The sequence below is a fragment of the Ovis aries genome, chromosome 21 (assembly GCF_016772045.2).
Source record: "Ovis aries strain OAR_USU_Benz2616 breed Rambouillet chromosome 21, ARS-UI_Ramb_v3.0, whole genome shotgun sequence".
Taxonomy (NCBI): domain Eukaryota; kingdom Metazoa; phylum Chordata; class Mammalia; order Artiodactyla; family Bovidae; genus Ovis; species Ovis aries.
In genome coordinates this window covers 1824672-1840440 of record NC_056074.1, presented here as the reverse complement: position 1 = coordinate 1840440, position 15769 = coordinate 1824672, and the positions used below count along the sequence as shown (strand labels likewise).

The following is a 15769-nucleotide window of genomic DNA, read 5'->3' as shown; positions in this document are numbered from 1 at the left end:
CCAGAACCGGACACCCTAGGCATAATCGCAACAGAAGCAACAACCCCCAGAGCCCGACCAGTGGAACTTACCCCGTATCCTGCCAGACGGTTGAATGGTCCCGGAGGGGTGACGGGGTGACCTGGTCCGGTGCGGGCCAGACCCGGGGGGACCGCAAATCCCACTCGTCTCGGGATGGGCCCTCTACTCGGGCCCCACATTGGGTGCCAAATGTTAGGTAAAAGACCAGGACACCAAAAGAGTGTCTAACAGGCTTTTTAATGGCGAAGCGCTCCCAGGCGGGGTTCCCAGACCCAAACGAGGCAGGTCGAGGAAGTCCGTGCCCGGACCATGTGAGAAGTTTGTTTATATATGCACGTTGCGAGGGATGGCCAGGTTAATGGATGGGGATTTGGATAGGTTGCCGGGTTGCAGCGTCACGGGCTGATAGGTTTTTCTATGAGTCTGGGGCAGGGCAGCTTTAGCTGGCGAAGTGTGCTGTCATCATTGGTCCCCTGGGGTCTGGGAGGCTCCTTCCGTTAGGGACTTCCCCCGCCGGCGGGGGAGGGAAGGGGCAGCCCGTTATGGCCCCCTGGGTCCAGCCTTACAGCCAGCACTGAGAGTGAGCTTTTCACTTCTCTCATTGATCAGCATAGGTCAGTAGCCCAATTAGAGGGTTTATTTTCAGGGACAGTGTGGAATCAAGAAATGGAATGTAAATTTGACCTCCTAATTGCCATTTAAGAATAATCATGATAAAATCTGCAAAAGACAAATTGGATGGCCTTGAAAGTTTTGTCTTCTCCTTCCCTTTTATTTGTCTCTCTGCTCAAAGGGACGATTAATTTATGAGAAATGCCATTCATAGAAGAGAATGTTATTTCCAGTGCAGAACTTATTTTGTGTAAAGATTAAAACAAATAAAGAGATAAAGCTACAGCATGAGATATTTCATATATTAGATATTAAAGAAATAAAAAACTTGTTTTGTGTAAAGATTTAAATAAAGCAAAGTGATAAAGCTATAGCATAAGATCTTTCATATATGAGTAAATTTGAAATAATTATGTGTATAAGTAATCACTGCAAAAATAACCTTCTTTGTCAGTATAACCAAAATATTATATAAGCGTAAAGAAGTTAAATAAGAAAGTTCTGTTTCACAGCCTGAATCTAATCAGCAATCTATTAATTGTTCAAGAACTCTAAAATCTTCAGTGAGGTTTCTATGGCAGAATTTCAGTCATATATGCAAATAAATTATTGAAATTCCTCATTACCAGAAAAACAGTTCTTCTATAGTGAGGTTCCACATGCCCAAAGTAGTCAAAATACCTCAACAGTGGAAAGCAGAACCCAGAAACAAATTTTTCAGGTTTTCTTTGTCAGTTTCATTTTGTTCAGAGTAATTCTGAAACCGTCTGACTGTTGCTGAGGACTGGTGAGTTATACTGTTCCCCCTGGCTTTTGCTTTTCCTTTAACTGGACTTGCTTCTCACACTCAGTAAGCTGCTTGCCCCAGATATTTACAAGTCAAATATTCTCATTTCTACACAGGTCTGATTACAACAACTTCAAGGAAATTGGATCGAGAACAGCAGGCAGAACATTTTCTGGAGGTAAGCGCATAGAGGGAGCCGATATTCATTAAAACTGACTTTCCCTCAACTACTTTAACCTTCCCCGTGAACTGGAGCTTGAATGTGTGTGAACAGTGGGTTGCAAAATGAAGCTATTTCTCTTGGGCTGATTGGTTCTAAAGCTGGAGATTTCTGGTGCCTTCCTGTGAAGGCACTCCAGGTGTGCCGAGAGTGGATAGTGGGACCTTTGCCCTTCCTGAAAAGCAAGAAGATGTATCGACATCTCTGCCTTGACTTTGGGCCCCTTTGTCAATAATCAGAGAAGAAAGTTCAGGAGCAGAGCCTTGTAAGCCATCGTGGCCTCAGAGGTAAAAAGAGGGAGAGCGCGCCGAAGCGCAGCAGTTAGTGTGAAGCATGCCCTTTGTGAAGAAGGGCACTGCCAGGCTCCTCATTTCTTTTCTTGGGAGAGGCCGAGGAAGGGAAAGCTGGCTGATTCACAGCCAGGGAGGACTCTTTCTGAAACCATAAAGTGTGCTCCTATAATTCATTAAGACAGAAGCAGCAACATAAACTGTAAGAGCATTATTTCTGGAGAAAAAACACACAAAAACATAAGGCAAGGGATGAGAAAATAGATATGAAAGAGCTCTTGGAACATTCTTTCCATACATATCAAGTTTCTTTATTGGGAAGCTTGAAGCCTGGGTAATATGTATGATGCTGTGATTTAAGTGTGACAGTCTCAATACTGAGCGGATGATGATGCTTAGAAGGTAGAGCTGTTATATTGTGTCCTTGCTGCTAAAATGATCTGTCAGTCCCAGGAACCACTCACTGGGATCCACCATCCTGTATACACACATACACACACACACACCTCACATCTCTTCTGATAGTCTCCTTTAAGTCAGTTCTCCAGTAATGATTTATTTAAAGAACACTGGGCTAGGAATCAGTGCCTTGGGTCCTAGGACTTCCCTGCCATGATTAGCTTGGAGCCTTAGAAGCCATTCAGCTGCCCTGGACCTCAGTTTCCCCTACTGTGAAATGTGGCAAGTAACTGCTACTCCGTATACCTCAAAGGATCGTTATTAGGATCAAACCTGACCTTTTATATCAAAGTATTTTTAAAACTCTTACAGCATTACACCTAATAAAAGATTATTATTATTATGCAGCACTATGATAACCCTTTTAAAACATTGCTATCATCACATAAAGTTAAAAGACTCCAGGCTGCCAAAAAATAATTATTGTAATTCTTTTTTCAAAATCATCCTAATGGGCTCCAGTATGTACCTGGTCCAGAATTAAAATAGCTTTGCCAGAATAATAGCCTTTATATTATATTCATGGCCTTCTTTCCTCTGTAGCAGAGGCCAGGCCTCCTGGAGGGGCTGGGTTCTCAGATAGTTGAACCTATTACTTCCCAGCAGGGAAGAGGGACGGTGTCTCATTAGCTGGGAAATCTGCTGAGATCACTTACTGCCTTGTCCCTGGAAAGGTGGTGTCCTGGGGGTGTGTGAGGTGGTGCAGAGTGTGACTCTAGAGAAAAGAGGCAAAGGTGTTTTCCAGGCATTCGAATTCACTCCCAAAGGAATCCTTAATTTCCCATCCTTTACATACTTACATGAATACTGACCCAACACTTTGGGCCTTTGGATAACAAGTTAAAATTGTTGTGGTTTTAATTATTATCATATGGTGTCACAATGCCCGACCTTTCCTAAAGATTCAGCTCCATCTGCACACTCCAGGACAGACAGAGCTCCAGGGCAGAAGGAGCCAGAGGCAGCAGCTCTGCGCTGAGCCGTTTTTCCAGGGCTGAGCTGCGTACCAGGGATACAGAATGCGTGGTGAGGATGGGCAAGCAGACAGCCGATGAGTGAATGCTGTCCCTGGAGACACAAGCTCTCTGGGCCGCTCAAATAGGCTCCATAGCAGTGCCTGTAAACGCGGAGCAGGTAGGCAACACGCAGTGGAGCGACTGGGAGGGCCTCTTTGAGGAGGTGACGTTTGGTGACAGGAAGCCAGGCTTCTGTAGGAGACACAGAACCAAGCCAGTGTGACTGAGGGTGTAAAGTTAGAAGGCTGTAGAGGCGGTAGGAAAGCAAGCTGGAAAACACAAACAGGGCTGTGGTAAGGATTCTGAACTTCCTCCCAAGTTTGGTGGCAAGCCATGAAACAGGGAGAGGGGGTGGGGCATGATAGGATTGGCAGACGGAGGGATGATGGGGTGTCCTGCGGGAAGGGGCTGGGCCAGGGCCTTCGTAGCTGGCAGACTGGGGAAGGGGGTTCTTTCAGAAGGACCCAGGTGAGAGATGATGGGGACTTGGATGAAGGTCTCATACAAAGTGGTTCTAGCCAACTAAGAGCATATGGCTTTTCTGAAGTTCCCAGGGTAGAATTTGAATACCTGCAGGTCATCAGGCTTATGCTAATTTGCCCTCCAGCTCTGCCCACTTACCAGTATTCCCCATCAGAGGTGCTCTTCAGTAAACGCTCTTCCAGAGGTTTCTAAAAACCGCTTGAGTACCTGTCTCCGTCTGTCTGTCTCTCTCTCATCCTCTTCTTTCTCTCTCTCTCACACACATAACACTCTTCCTTTCACTTCCTAAATTATAAAATTCTTACTCACATTGTTTTTTTCTGTATAATATTTCTGTGACCATTTGAATGTCATTTCTTTCTTTGTTCTGATTGGATCATGGAAAGAATATTGCTTTAATTCAGCCCTGTAAGAAAAATGAATAAAATAATATCATTCAGAGTGCAGAAGAGAGTTTTGTAACTGCCAATACATTGTGTGAGTTTTAAGTCCGGCCTATAGGTAATTAACCTCCTAGAAAGCCTTCAATTGCCAAGATAACCCTATGCTCCTCTTTAAACTCATATTAACCTTGTGGCTCTGTTTCATCTTTCTCCTCTCCAATCAAGTGAATTGGACTCTTCTTGAAAGGCTTCGTTTAGAAGCTGACTTGGGAGATACAATTCTGAATAGGTAACCAGAAGGACATTAATGATTTGTTTATAGTGTGCTGGCCCTATTGTGGAAGGCGCTTTAATTGTATACTGCTGGTACGATGCCTGTACTTGAATTTCAGATATTTAGCTTGACTGTGTATACACTGTAGGGCTTCCCAGATGGTGCTAGCGATAAAGAACCTGCCTGTCAATGCAAGAGACTCCGGTTCAATCTCAGGGTCTGAAAGATCCCCTGGAGAAGGAAATGGCAACCCACACCAGTAGTCTTGCCTGCAGAATCCCATGGACAGAGGAGCCTGGCAGGCTACAGTTGTCCACAAAGAGTTGGACATGACTGAAGCGACTAGCATGCATGCACACACACTGCAAGGGTTTTGGAGTTCATACAACATTTGCCTTAAATCTGTGACTATAAGAAGGGATTGTCATTATCAGAATCAAAGAGACTTGCTAAAGAAACAAGAGCAGCAGAGGACTATAGGAAAGTTCACAAGTACAGCTTAAACTACTCCAGTGAGTTCTAAGTTTTACCTCTTGCCTAATCAGGAAATATGTGAAAATATTGACGTGATGTTTTCTCCCTACCATGAAATGCAAAAATCTGGAATTTTCAGCTCATTTATTCATAGTCATATACATCCCTCATAGCCAGTTATGACTGCAATGGAGGTAGAAGGCTAATTCCAGCAAATAGATGCACAAAGTTGAAAATGATGCCTAAACTAAACTGTGAATTAACGTTTTAGCTTAATGGCTGTGACTTTAGCCTTGATTACCTCATTATCAAAAAGGCAGCTGCGAAGTAAAGAAATACATTAATTCTTTCTTATAATTACTTGTATAGATTTTTTCTTTACCTACCGTATTTAATCTCTTTATAGGCATGAAACTTGATTTATCAAGATAGTGAATTGAAATGGTGTGGAAAAGCATGGGTGATCCATTCAGCCAGTCCTGAGATTATTGTGGAGACTGCTCACAGAGCCTAGACAGGCTGTCACACTCTCTGAATCCCCTTTCCTTCATCTGTTAAGTGGGAATGATGCTTTCTACCATCAGTTCAGTTCAATTCAGTCACTCAGTTGTGTCCAACTCTTTGTGACCCCAAGGACTGCACCATGCCAGGTCTCCCTGTCCATCACCAACGCCCAGAGCTTACTGAAACTCATGTCCATTGAGTCAGTGATGCTATCCAACCATCTCATCCTCTGTCATCCCCTTCTCCCGCCTTCAGTCTTTCCCAGCATCAGGCCTTTTCTGATGAGTCAGTTCTTTGCATCAGGTGGCCAAAGTATTGGAGCTTCCACTTAAGCATCAGTCCTTCCAATGAATATTCAGGACTGATTTCCTTTAGGATGGACTGGTTGGATCTCCTTCCAGTCCAAGGGACTCTCAAGAGTCTTCTCCAACACCACAATACGAAAGCATCAGTTCTTCAGTGTTCAGCCTTCTTTATGGTCCAACTCTCATACATGGCTACTGGAAAAACCAGAGCTTTGACTAGATGGACCTTTGTCAGCAAAGTGATGTCTCTGCTTTTTAATATGCTGTCTAGGTTTGTCATAGCTTTTCTTCCTATTAAAAAAGCAAGAATTTTTAAATTTCATGACTGCAGTCATCATCCACAGTGATTTTAAAGTCCCCAAAATAAAGTCTGTCACTGTTTCCATTGTTTCCCCATCTCTTTGCTATGAAATGATGGGAGTCCAGATGCCATGATCTTCATATTTAGAATATTGAGTTTTAAAGCAGCTTTTTCACTCTCCTCTTTCACTTTTATCAAGAGACTCTTTAGTTCTTCTTTACTTTCTACCATTAAGGTGGTATCATCTGCATATCTGAGATTATTGATATTTCTCCCGGCAATCTTGATTCCAGCTTGTGCTTCATCCAGTCTGGCATTTTGCATGATGTACTCTGCATATAAGTTAAATAAGCAGGGTGACAATATACAGCCTTGATGTACCACTCCATTGTTCCATATCCGGTTCTAACTGTTCCTTCTTGACCTGCATACAGATTTCTCAGGAGGCAGGTCAGGTGGTCTGGTATTCCCATCTCCTGAAGAATTTTCCAGTTTGTCATGATCCACACAGCCAGAGGCTTTGGCATAGTCAATAAAGCAGAAGTAGATGTTATTCTGGAATTCTCTTGCTTTTTCCATGATCCAGCAGATGTTGGCAATTTGATCTCTGGCTCCTCTGCCTTTTCTAAAACCAGCCTGAACATCTGGAAGTTCTCGGTTTCTAACATAGGGTTGGTGTAAAGAGCATATAAAGTTGCATCACTGACTCGATGGACATGAGTTTGAGCAAACTCCGGGAGTCAGTAATGGACTGGGAAGCCTAGCATGCTGCAGTTCATTGGGTCACAAAGAGTCAGACGTGACTGAATGACTAAACAGCCAAGTTCATCCTGCTCCCTCCATGATAGGGCAGAGAATCATGGGATAACACGTGGTTGGGGCAAGGAATGATGACTTTATTTGGAAAGCCAGCAGAGATAAGAGGATGGTAGACTAGTGTCCCAAAGATCCATTTTACCCCAGTTAGAATTCAGGTTTCTTTTGTATTGTATGGAGTAGGGATATGGTTGGTTGCTGGTTGCTGCAAACCTGGTTTCAGAATCCTTGGTTTTTGTTGCTGTCCACATAGGTCAGGTCACAAGTTCCTGTAATCTTCCAACAAGGCAAATATTATTCTCTGTTCTGAAAATTTATCTCTATGTGAATGGGAAAGGGTTATACTCTTAAAGGTCAGAGCCTTTGGAATGGGCTGTCCTATCTATTTGAAGCTGTAGGCAACATTCTTAACTTATAAGAAGAGCAACGGAATACAGAGGTTAAAGTAAAAGAAACAACTCTCATATGGAGTCAGATTTGTTTTTCCAAATTAAAGAATGACAAATGAAAAGTACCAAAGATGATATCTGTTAGACAGTGTATTCCAGGAACACTGGAGTATGGGGGTCGATGTTGTTGGCGCCAGTCGACTGTCTTATTTGTCTTCCTGTGCAGAGCATCTAGTTCAGTACCTGAGAACCATGGGACTCCCAATAAAGGGTCTGTGAATGAGTGATTACTCTAAGAGATCGCAGAGGTGGGTATCAGCACCAGGGATAGTGCATAGGCTTTCAGACAGAAGGGACAGGGTATTCTGCCTCTCTCCATCTGCTTTGCCAAATTAAATTAACTCTGATCCTCCATTTTGTCATCTATAAAATGTGTATACCAAGTTGCTTCAGTCGTGTCCAACTCTGCAACCATAGGGACTGTAGCCCACCAGGCTCCTCTGTCCATGGGATTCTCCAGACAAGAACACTGGAGTGGGCTGCCATGTCCTCCTCCAGGGGATCTTCCCAACCTAGGGATCTAAGCTGGGTTTCCTGAATTGCAGGCATATTATTTACCATTTGAGCCCCCAGGAAAGCCCGTAAAATGGGGACACAATTTAAAAAATAACTTTTGGCTGCTTTGGATCTTTGGTGCTGTGTGCAGGCTTTATCTAGTTACGGCAAGTGGAGGCTAATTTCTAGTTGTGGAGGATGGGCTTCTCATCGCAGTGACTTCTCTTGTTGTGGAGCACAGTCTCTAGAGAGCATGGGCCTAAGTAGTCGTGGTGCACAGGTTCAGTTGCTCCATAGCATGTGGAATCTTCCCAGACCAGGGATCAGACCAGTGTTCCGTGCATGGGTAGGCAGATTCAGAACCGCTGGACCACCAGGGAAGCTGGTGTACAGATACTTTAAACCACTGTTCGCCCCTCCCTCTCCCCTCGCCTGCTCTCCTTGTCCTCGGTAAATGCTTTGTCAGTTCCCTGTCTTTTTTTAGTGCTGGTTGCAGTATTTGAATAGCTTATAGCAGTTGATTATTCTTAAAAGATATATCTATTTAAATAATCCTATTGTCCTGGCCTAATTATGTGTGAATCTTTATCTCAATTGCTAAAAGAGTGTGACTTTGCCTCTCTTTTGATCTTGAAATGCTCCTCTGTTCAGGGGTGGATGGCTCTGATAAAAGTCTCCGGAAGAGCACAGAGAGAGTATTTTATTTGCAAATGAAAAAGATGACAAGGCCCAGTAACCAGTATAAAGACAGAGGGTGAGAAATTGCATTGTCTGTGTGGGTATATCTTGCAGAAGCTCAGAGAAGGTGGTGAGATTTTATAGCGCAGTCGGTATAAATAACAGAACATATTATGGAGGAATATGCTAGATCTATAGGAATGTAAATTATTTAGTATCTGTCTCTTTAGCATACTCATCCATCGTCCTTGGTACGCTGCATCTCCTGTGACTATTTTTTCTTCCTGTCTGAAATTCTCATCCTTTTTTATAGTTGTATTTTCTGAGGGGAAAAAAAAATATTGCTCTTCCGTACGTTTTTATAACATTTCCTCTTGCCTTGGGATGCAAATTGATTTCTTTAGTGAGTGTACATCCTCAGTGGTTTCTTCCTTTGGTAAGCAGCTGCTTTTGAGATGACGGTAATTTCTGGTGGTGAAGAGTTGCAGGTCTATTTCAACCCATTAAGCCGTCCATATTTTGATAACTTAACTCCTAGTGAAATGGCCATTTGTCTCATTCGGCTCTTTGCCACCCTCAGAAAACTTTGCAGGAAGTACCTGTAGGCCATTCAAAAAGCTGTGTGTCTGTGCACACAGACAGCGCCTGCAGCAGGCATGGGCCTCTAAAGGAGAGTTGGTTGTGACTTGTTCTCCAGAACTCCCAAAAGAGCCCTGGACCCTCTCTTCCCGTTCTTTAACTTCTAGACCTGTGCCTTCACTAGTCTTAGTTGCTCTCTGTATTTATCAACTACAGTGAAGTTAATGTAAACTCAAGTCCATGTTTTCTTCCTTTCTTAAATGCTTGTTCTGAGCCTGGTATTGGGCTAGCACCAAGGTGCTGTTACTGGAGTTAGCATGTTTTTCCCGCTGGATGCTTGTTTCCTTCACGCTGATCAGCCTTTCACGCTGATCTCTGTTAGAGATTACACCGCCAATCGTTCGTGAACGACTACAATTAGCTTCTGTCTTGGAGTCGAGGGGCTGTGTTTCATTCGTGTCATCCCAACTGCTTCTCTCCTGTTTAGAAACTGAGATGCAGAAAGTGAGACCTGGAAAAGAGCAGAGAGATCCAAGGTCACACAGTCACTTCGTAGTGATGTCCAGCATAGGTCTTCCGCACTCTGCAGGACATTCACAGCCCTGCACATCCATCAGTGTGTTAAAGTATGGCAAATCAGATCATCCTTCCCCCACTCTCGTTTCATAACAGATTTACCCAACAGTCAGCTCAGTGCCCCCCCTTAAGGACCAGGGTACAGATGTCAGGGAAGAGGAGGTTTTCCGTTATACTCTTCGGTCATCTTTTCACCAGCCCCTCCGCTGCTTGCTCCTCAGAGCGGCAGGCCCCGCATTGGACAGGGCTCACTCTGTCACTGGCCCTGCCCGCAGCTCCAGGACAGAGTCCATCTGAGAGGGTGCTGTGCCCCTGTGGCGAGTGCTGCTTGGACTCCAGCTGAAGAGTGACTGTATGCCCACTGTTTTGGACCAAATCATAACCCCTTACAATTCTTAGGTTGGGGGCTTCCCTGGTGGTGCAGTGGTTGAGACTCCACGCTTCCAAAGCAGGGGACTCCAGTTTGAACCCTGGTCAGGGAACTAAGATCCCACTTGCCACAAAATGTGGCCCAAGGATAAAAATGAATAAATGTTAAGAAGGTGTGAAGGGGAGAGCCAAAAGAATAACTTAAAAAAAAAAAAGATTCGTATGTTGAGGCCTGAATCCACACTACCTCAGAACATGACTGTTTGGAGTCTCTGAAGAAGTAATTACAGTGAATTGAGGCCTTTGGGGTGAGCCCTAATCCAGTGTGACAGATGTCTCGACAAGAAGAGGACATTTGGACACAGACGCAGCCACAGGGAAGACCATGGGAAGACGGAAACTGACCAGCAAGCCAAGGAGAGAGGCCTCAGAAGGAGCCACGGCTGACTCCTTCCCCGCAGACTCCAGAGGCCGAGTGGCCCTAGAACTGAGCTCCTCTGCTGAGGTTACCATCAACCTCTATCCAAATCTTCATCTCCTCTCTTTTCCTGAACCTGTTCCCCACATCACTGAGGAGTATCACAGAAAAGGGCACTACAACTATATTCCAGCCCCTGTGCACTTTTCAAAAGTCATTTTTATTTATTAATCTTTTGTTTGATTTTGGTTGGGCTGGGTTTTCATTGCTGGACGTGGACTTTCTCTAGCTGCGGCAAGTGGGCATCACACCGCGGCGGCTGCTCCTGGTGCAGGGCACAGGCTGCAGGGTATGAGGCCTTTAAGGTGAGCAGGCGGTTCTGCCTTGTGGGTACACAGGCTCAGTACCTGTGGGTGCACGGGCTTAGTTACCCCGCGGCATGTGGGATCTTCCCGGACCGGGGATCAACCTATGTTCCCTGTGCGGGCAGGTGGATTCTTAACCACTAGACTATCAGGGAAGCCCCACTGTATGCTTCTGAAGAAAAAGGCTTTTGTGTTCGTCTCCCAGGCCTCCCTTGGGTCTCCAAAGACTGGTTCAATAGTTAATAATTAGGAAATGTGAAGATGCGCAATGGAAACAGAGATGGTTGATGATGCTCGAAACTTCACCTCGCTGCCAGCCAATCCGAGGACTGTGCACCAGCTGACTACACACCCTGCAGCCCCCTCCCTCACACCGCCCTTAAACTCTCTTCCCTGAAATCCATCAAAGGTTCCCATGTCTTCTGAGCGTGAGCTGCCCATTCCCCTTGCTTGGTGCCCTGCAGTAAAGGCTGTACTTTCCTTCAACGCCGCCCACTGTGTCAGGTAGATTGGCTTTACCGTGCAAGGACGAGCAGGCCCAAGGCTGGGTTGGTAACACTCCTAGCCTCTGGAACCGTGAGAAAATAAATTTCTGTTGTTCAAGACACCCGGCCTGTAGTCTTTTGTACTGGCAGCCCTCGTAACTAATACAGCAGCCAGCCTTCACTCACAGCACGTTTCTCCCCCACCCCGTCTCTTCTCACACCACCACCTCACAAGGCTGTGTGCATGCACTGGATACCAAGGGACCAGGGCAACTATGCTTACGGCCTAGAAGGCTAAACTTCCGTCTAACATGAGTATCTCCACACTCCTCGCTCCGCAGTACAAGGCAGGGATTCCCCCGAGTTACAGCTCCTCACTGAAGGCCCTTCCTGCTCCTGAGGCTCAAGCACATGCCCTTCTGACTGCCTGCTTCCCACACTCTCCTCAGGAAGGGTTTCCAGTCCTTCTTTCCCAGAAATCATATCCCTTTACCCACAGGAGTTACTCTCATTCAGAAACAAACCCTTCCTCATCAGCTGTGTTGCGGACTGTAGCCCACCAGGCTCCTCTGTCCATGGGATTTCCCAGGCAAGAATACTGGAGTGGGTGGCCATTTCCTACTCCAGAGAATCTTTCCAACCCAGGGATCGAACCCAAGTCTCCTGCATTCCAGATGGATTCTTTACCACTGAGCCACCTGAGAAGCCCGTTGCACATCAGTAGATTTTCCTAAATTGCTGTCATTCCTATGTCTTAAGCAGTGCCCTGGCAGGCCAGGCAGGGATGGCCTTGGGCACTCCAGTCCAGTTAAAAAGCAGTATTGGTGGTGGTGGTGCTTGTGTCTGTGTGTGCACACACATGTGTATGAGGTAAGAGCAAGACTGATGTTACGGTTCCTGCAGAGACGTCCAGCTCCCTGTGGCTCCTTAAGAACCATGTCTAATGAAAACCCCCCAGCAATGTGAATTGCTGGTGGACTGCTCTATTTTCCCAGTTGACTAAAGAGTAAATATTGAATCAGACACACAAGCATATTTTTCGAAGCAAATATTAATTCTAAGATAGTTTGTTCAAAACAGAGTTTCCGAGATGTCCACAGGGCTGGGAAAGTAATTCAGAGGAGTGGTATTGTGAGCTGGTGGGGCTGGAAGGGTGGATCTTACGTGCCCCCGACACTCAGCCAGCGGCAGCTGTGGGAGCAGGCCATTTCATCAGAAAGTCTTATTTTTAACAAAATCAAATTTATAGGCCAAATCTCCCCATATTAAATTTGACACCTCCATTTTTTAATACTTTGTAAGCCACTGAGCCCCTGTTTGGCAACATTTGATATAAAAAAGATTTCTTTCCTTACTTGCCTCATAATATGTAATCCTCTCACAAAGGAAGTAATTCACATGGATTGTAGACTGCAATTAATCTCTTGTCATCTCTTCACCTCACATTTTTTCACAATGTGCCCCTTTGGACCCATTAAAAAAAAAAAAGAAATGAGCTCAGGGCTGAGTTTTAAGAGAGCCTGTTGAGGTTGAAAAGGATAGCACGTAAGGAGCTGGGTTGGCAGCCCACTCCAGTATCCTTGCCTGGAGTGTCCCCTGGACAAGGGAGCCTGGTGGGCCACAGTTCATGGGGTCGCAGTCAGACACGACTGAAGCGACCTAGCACGCACACATACATGTGCGGAGCTGGTTAGGATCTTGGCTGAGAGTGTTCTTCTCACTTGGCTTCCATCTGAACTGAGGGCGGGAGGGCTGCCGTGGGTCCTTGAATGACAGAGTTGCTTGGGCGTCACGTCTGCTGTGTCCCTGTCAGCTCTGTCTCTCAGCCTTGCTCCTCTGAGCCCCTGGTCAGCATGCAAGTTCATGGTCAGAAGACAACCTTGTATATATGCTCGGAGAGTTGTCTGAAAGCACTCTTTGATTCCATGAATTGTTCTTATTGTTTCGTCACTAAGTCATGTCTGACTCTGCCACCTGATGGACTGTAGCCCACCAGGCTCTTCTGCCCCTGGGATTTCCCAGGCAAGAATACTGGAGCGGGTTGCCATTTCCTACCCTAGAGGATCTTCCTGACCCAGGGATCGAACTTGAGTCTCTTTTGTTGGCGGGCAGACTCTGTACTGCTAAGCCACGAGGGAAGCCTCGATTCCGTAAATGACAACCTCTAATTTACCTGTTTGCGAAATGCTGCATTTATTTCCTCTTAAATCTGAACGCTGATTAGTAGAGCCACAGTGAATGAGACCTGTCCCCTGTACCTGGGGAGCCCTTCCGGCCAGTGGCTCTGGAGATGAGGGGGCTTCTGCGCTCTGCTCTGTGCTCTGCGGGCAGCTGATGGCTCCAGGCGGTTACAGCTTGTTGAGCCAGCACTCAAGTTTCAGGGAGCTGAGAATCTGCCTTTGTTTTTCTGTGGAGTGATGTCCTGCTGCTTCCTTCAAGCCTCCGGGGCAAGCCTATGGCGGGGGTCCTCTCAGCGGGTGCCAGCTCTCACCCCACAAGGCTGGCATCACACAAATGGCTTCTCCCTTTTCAGAGAAGAGGTTCGAATCTCCCTGCACGGCTCTGAACAATCATGAGAGCTCCCAACTGTACAGCCTGGCAGCCCAGACTGGCTTCTCCATAGCGCAGAAATGGTATATTGACCCTCTGCCCTTGGCTTTCCCAGCTAATTTTCCCTCTTCTCCCACCGTGTTGGGTTTTCTAATTTATTTGTGCAACACACTCAGTGAGCTACAGAATGATCCATGCAGTCTGATTTCATCGGGGCCGTTCAGAAACCATCCACACTTGTACCTAACACCATGTATGACCCAGTTGAGCACTGTAAGTCTGTGAGAAAATAAAAAATAGAATGGCAACAGGTTCAGAACTTGAGATTTTAACTCAAGTACCTCTATGAATAAAAAGGAAAACTACTTTGGCTTGCCTTCTGCGTGCTGCAGAGAGCTTTATTCAAATGAGCTGTTGTTTCAGGACCTCTCAAGTGCCTCACTTTCATGGCAAATCAGGGGCTACCAACCTCATCTATTTTGCAGCAGGACTGGCTTAGTGAGATGCTGAGAGGGTTGCCAGCAGGACACAGATGATTGTAAGGGAGAGAAGTCAGGAGAGTCTCAGGTTTCAGAGCCAAGGAAAATAGGTCTGTATGTCCAGGCAAATATAGTTCCTTTAAAATTGAGAAAACCTGTAGTAACTTTGGTTGTTTCACATTTTGGAAATGTATTTTAGGCAATTATTTAATCTTATTTACTGGGAAATAAACACATCCACATGTATGGATGTGAGAGTTGGACTATAAAGAAAGCTGAGCGCCGAAGAATTGATGCTTTTGAACTATGCTGTTGGAGAAGACTCTTGAGAGTCACTTGGACTGCAAGAAGATCCAACCAATCCATCCTAAAGGAAATCAGTCCTGAATGTTCACTGGAAGAACTGATGTTGAAGCTGAAACTCCAATACTTTGGCCACCTGATGCGAAGAGCTGACTCATTTGAGAAGACCCTGATGCTGGGAAAGATTGAAGGTCAGGGGAGAAGGGGATGACAGAGGATGAGATGGTTGGATGGCATTACCGACTCAATGGACATGGGTTTGGGTAGACTCCAGGAGTTGGTGATGGACAGGGAGGCCTGGCGTGCCGCAGTCAACGGGGTTGCAAATAGTCAGACACGACTAAGCAACTGAACTGGAACTGGAATCATGTGAAACAAATTTAGACAAATTTAAAGCACAGCATTTGGAAGCAGACAAGCCTAGGCACGCACTAGCTGTATAACCTTCCTTTGTCTACCTAGTCTGAGTTTCCTGTAAAGTTGGGATAGCAATAATTCTCTTTTCCATAGGATTTTGTGAGGATTCGCCTAGTGCCTGTGCATGGTACGTATAAAGTGTCCGCCATATGATTAGAAGCTTAAAATTTTTCTCTGTTGACTCCTGAAGCTGTCTTTTTGTGGCAGAATTCAGAATACTTAGTGCATTATATTAGGCACTGTATTTATAGTTTGGCCCATGGTTGTTGCATGTATTTGCAGTACTTTAGTAAGATAGCATCTATAAGTGTACCTAGGTCCTGGCATATGGTATGCACTCAAAAGAGCACTAATTTCTTCCTTTTCTGAAGATGAGCCCGGAGTTTCAGAGATTTATCATCTTCCTTTTGCTAACATCCACTAAGTGGACTATGACCATCTAAGTTGCAGCAGCCCATTCTCTCAAGATAGGCAGAATAAGGAGTCAACCATGGATCTGGCCTGGTTATGAAGAAGGTTCCAGGGCTCTGATGGAGGATCTGTGGTCCCCCTGACTTTCTAAGTCAGAATCTGAGCTGGACACAGAGGCATCCCAGCTCAAATGGTGGAGCTATACCTTTCCCAACAATCCAGGGACTCAGTAATTATATTCTTGAGACTA

At 45.5% G+C, this 15769-nt stretch overlaps 1 protein-coding gene across 1 annotated transcript in view; it reads left to right on the top strand.

Annotated features, from left to right (window-relative positions):
- FAT3 (FAT atypical cadherin 3) overlaps positions 1-15769 on the top strand; it is an 817465-nt gene that overhangs the window by 559717 nt on the left and 241979 nt on the right. The window contains exon 5 of the mRNA XM_060404221.1: positions 1537-1598. Within this exon, the coding sequence (XP_060260204.1) occupies positions 1537-1598 (62 nt within the window). The remainder of the gene's footprint in view (positions 1-1536; positions 1599-15769) is intronic.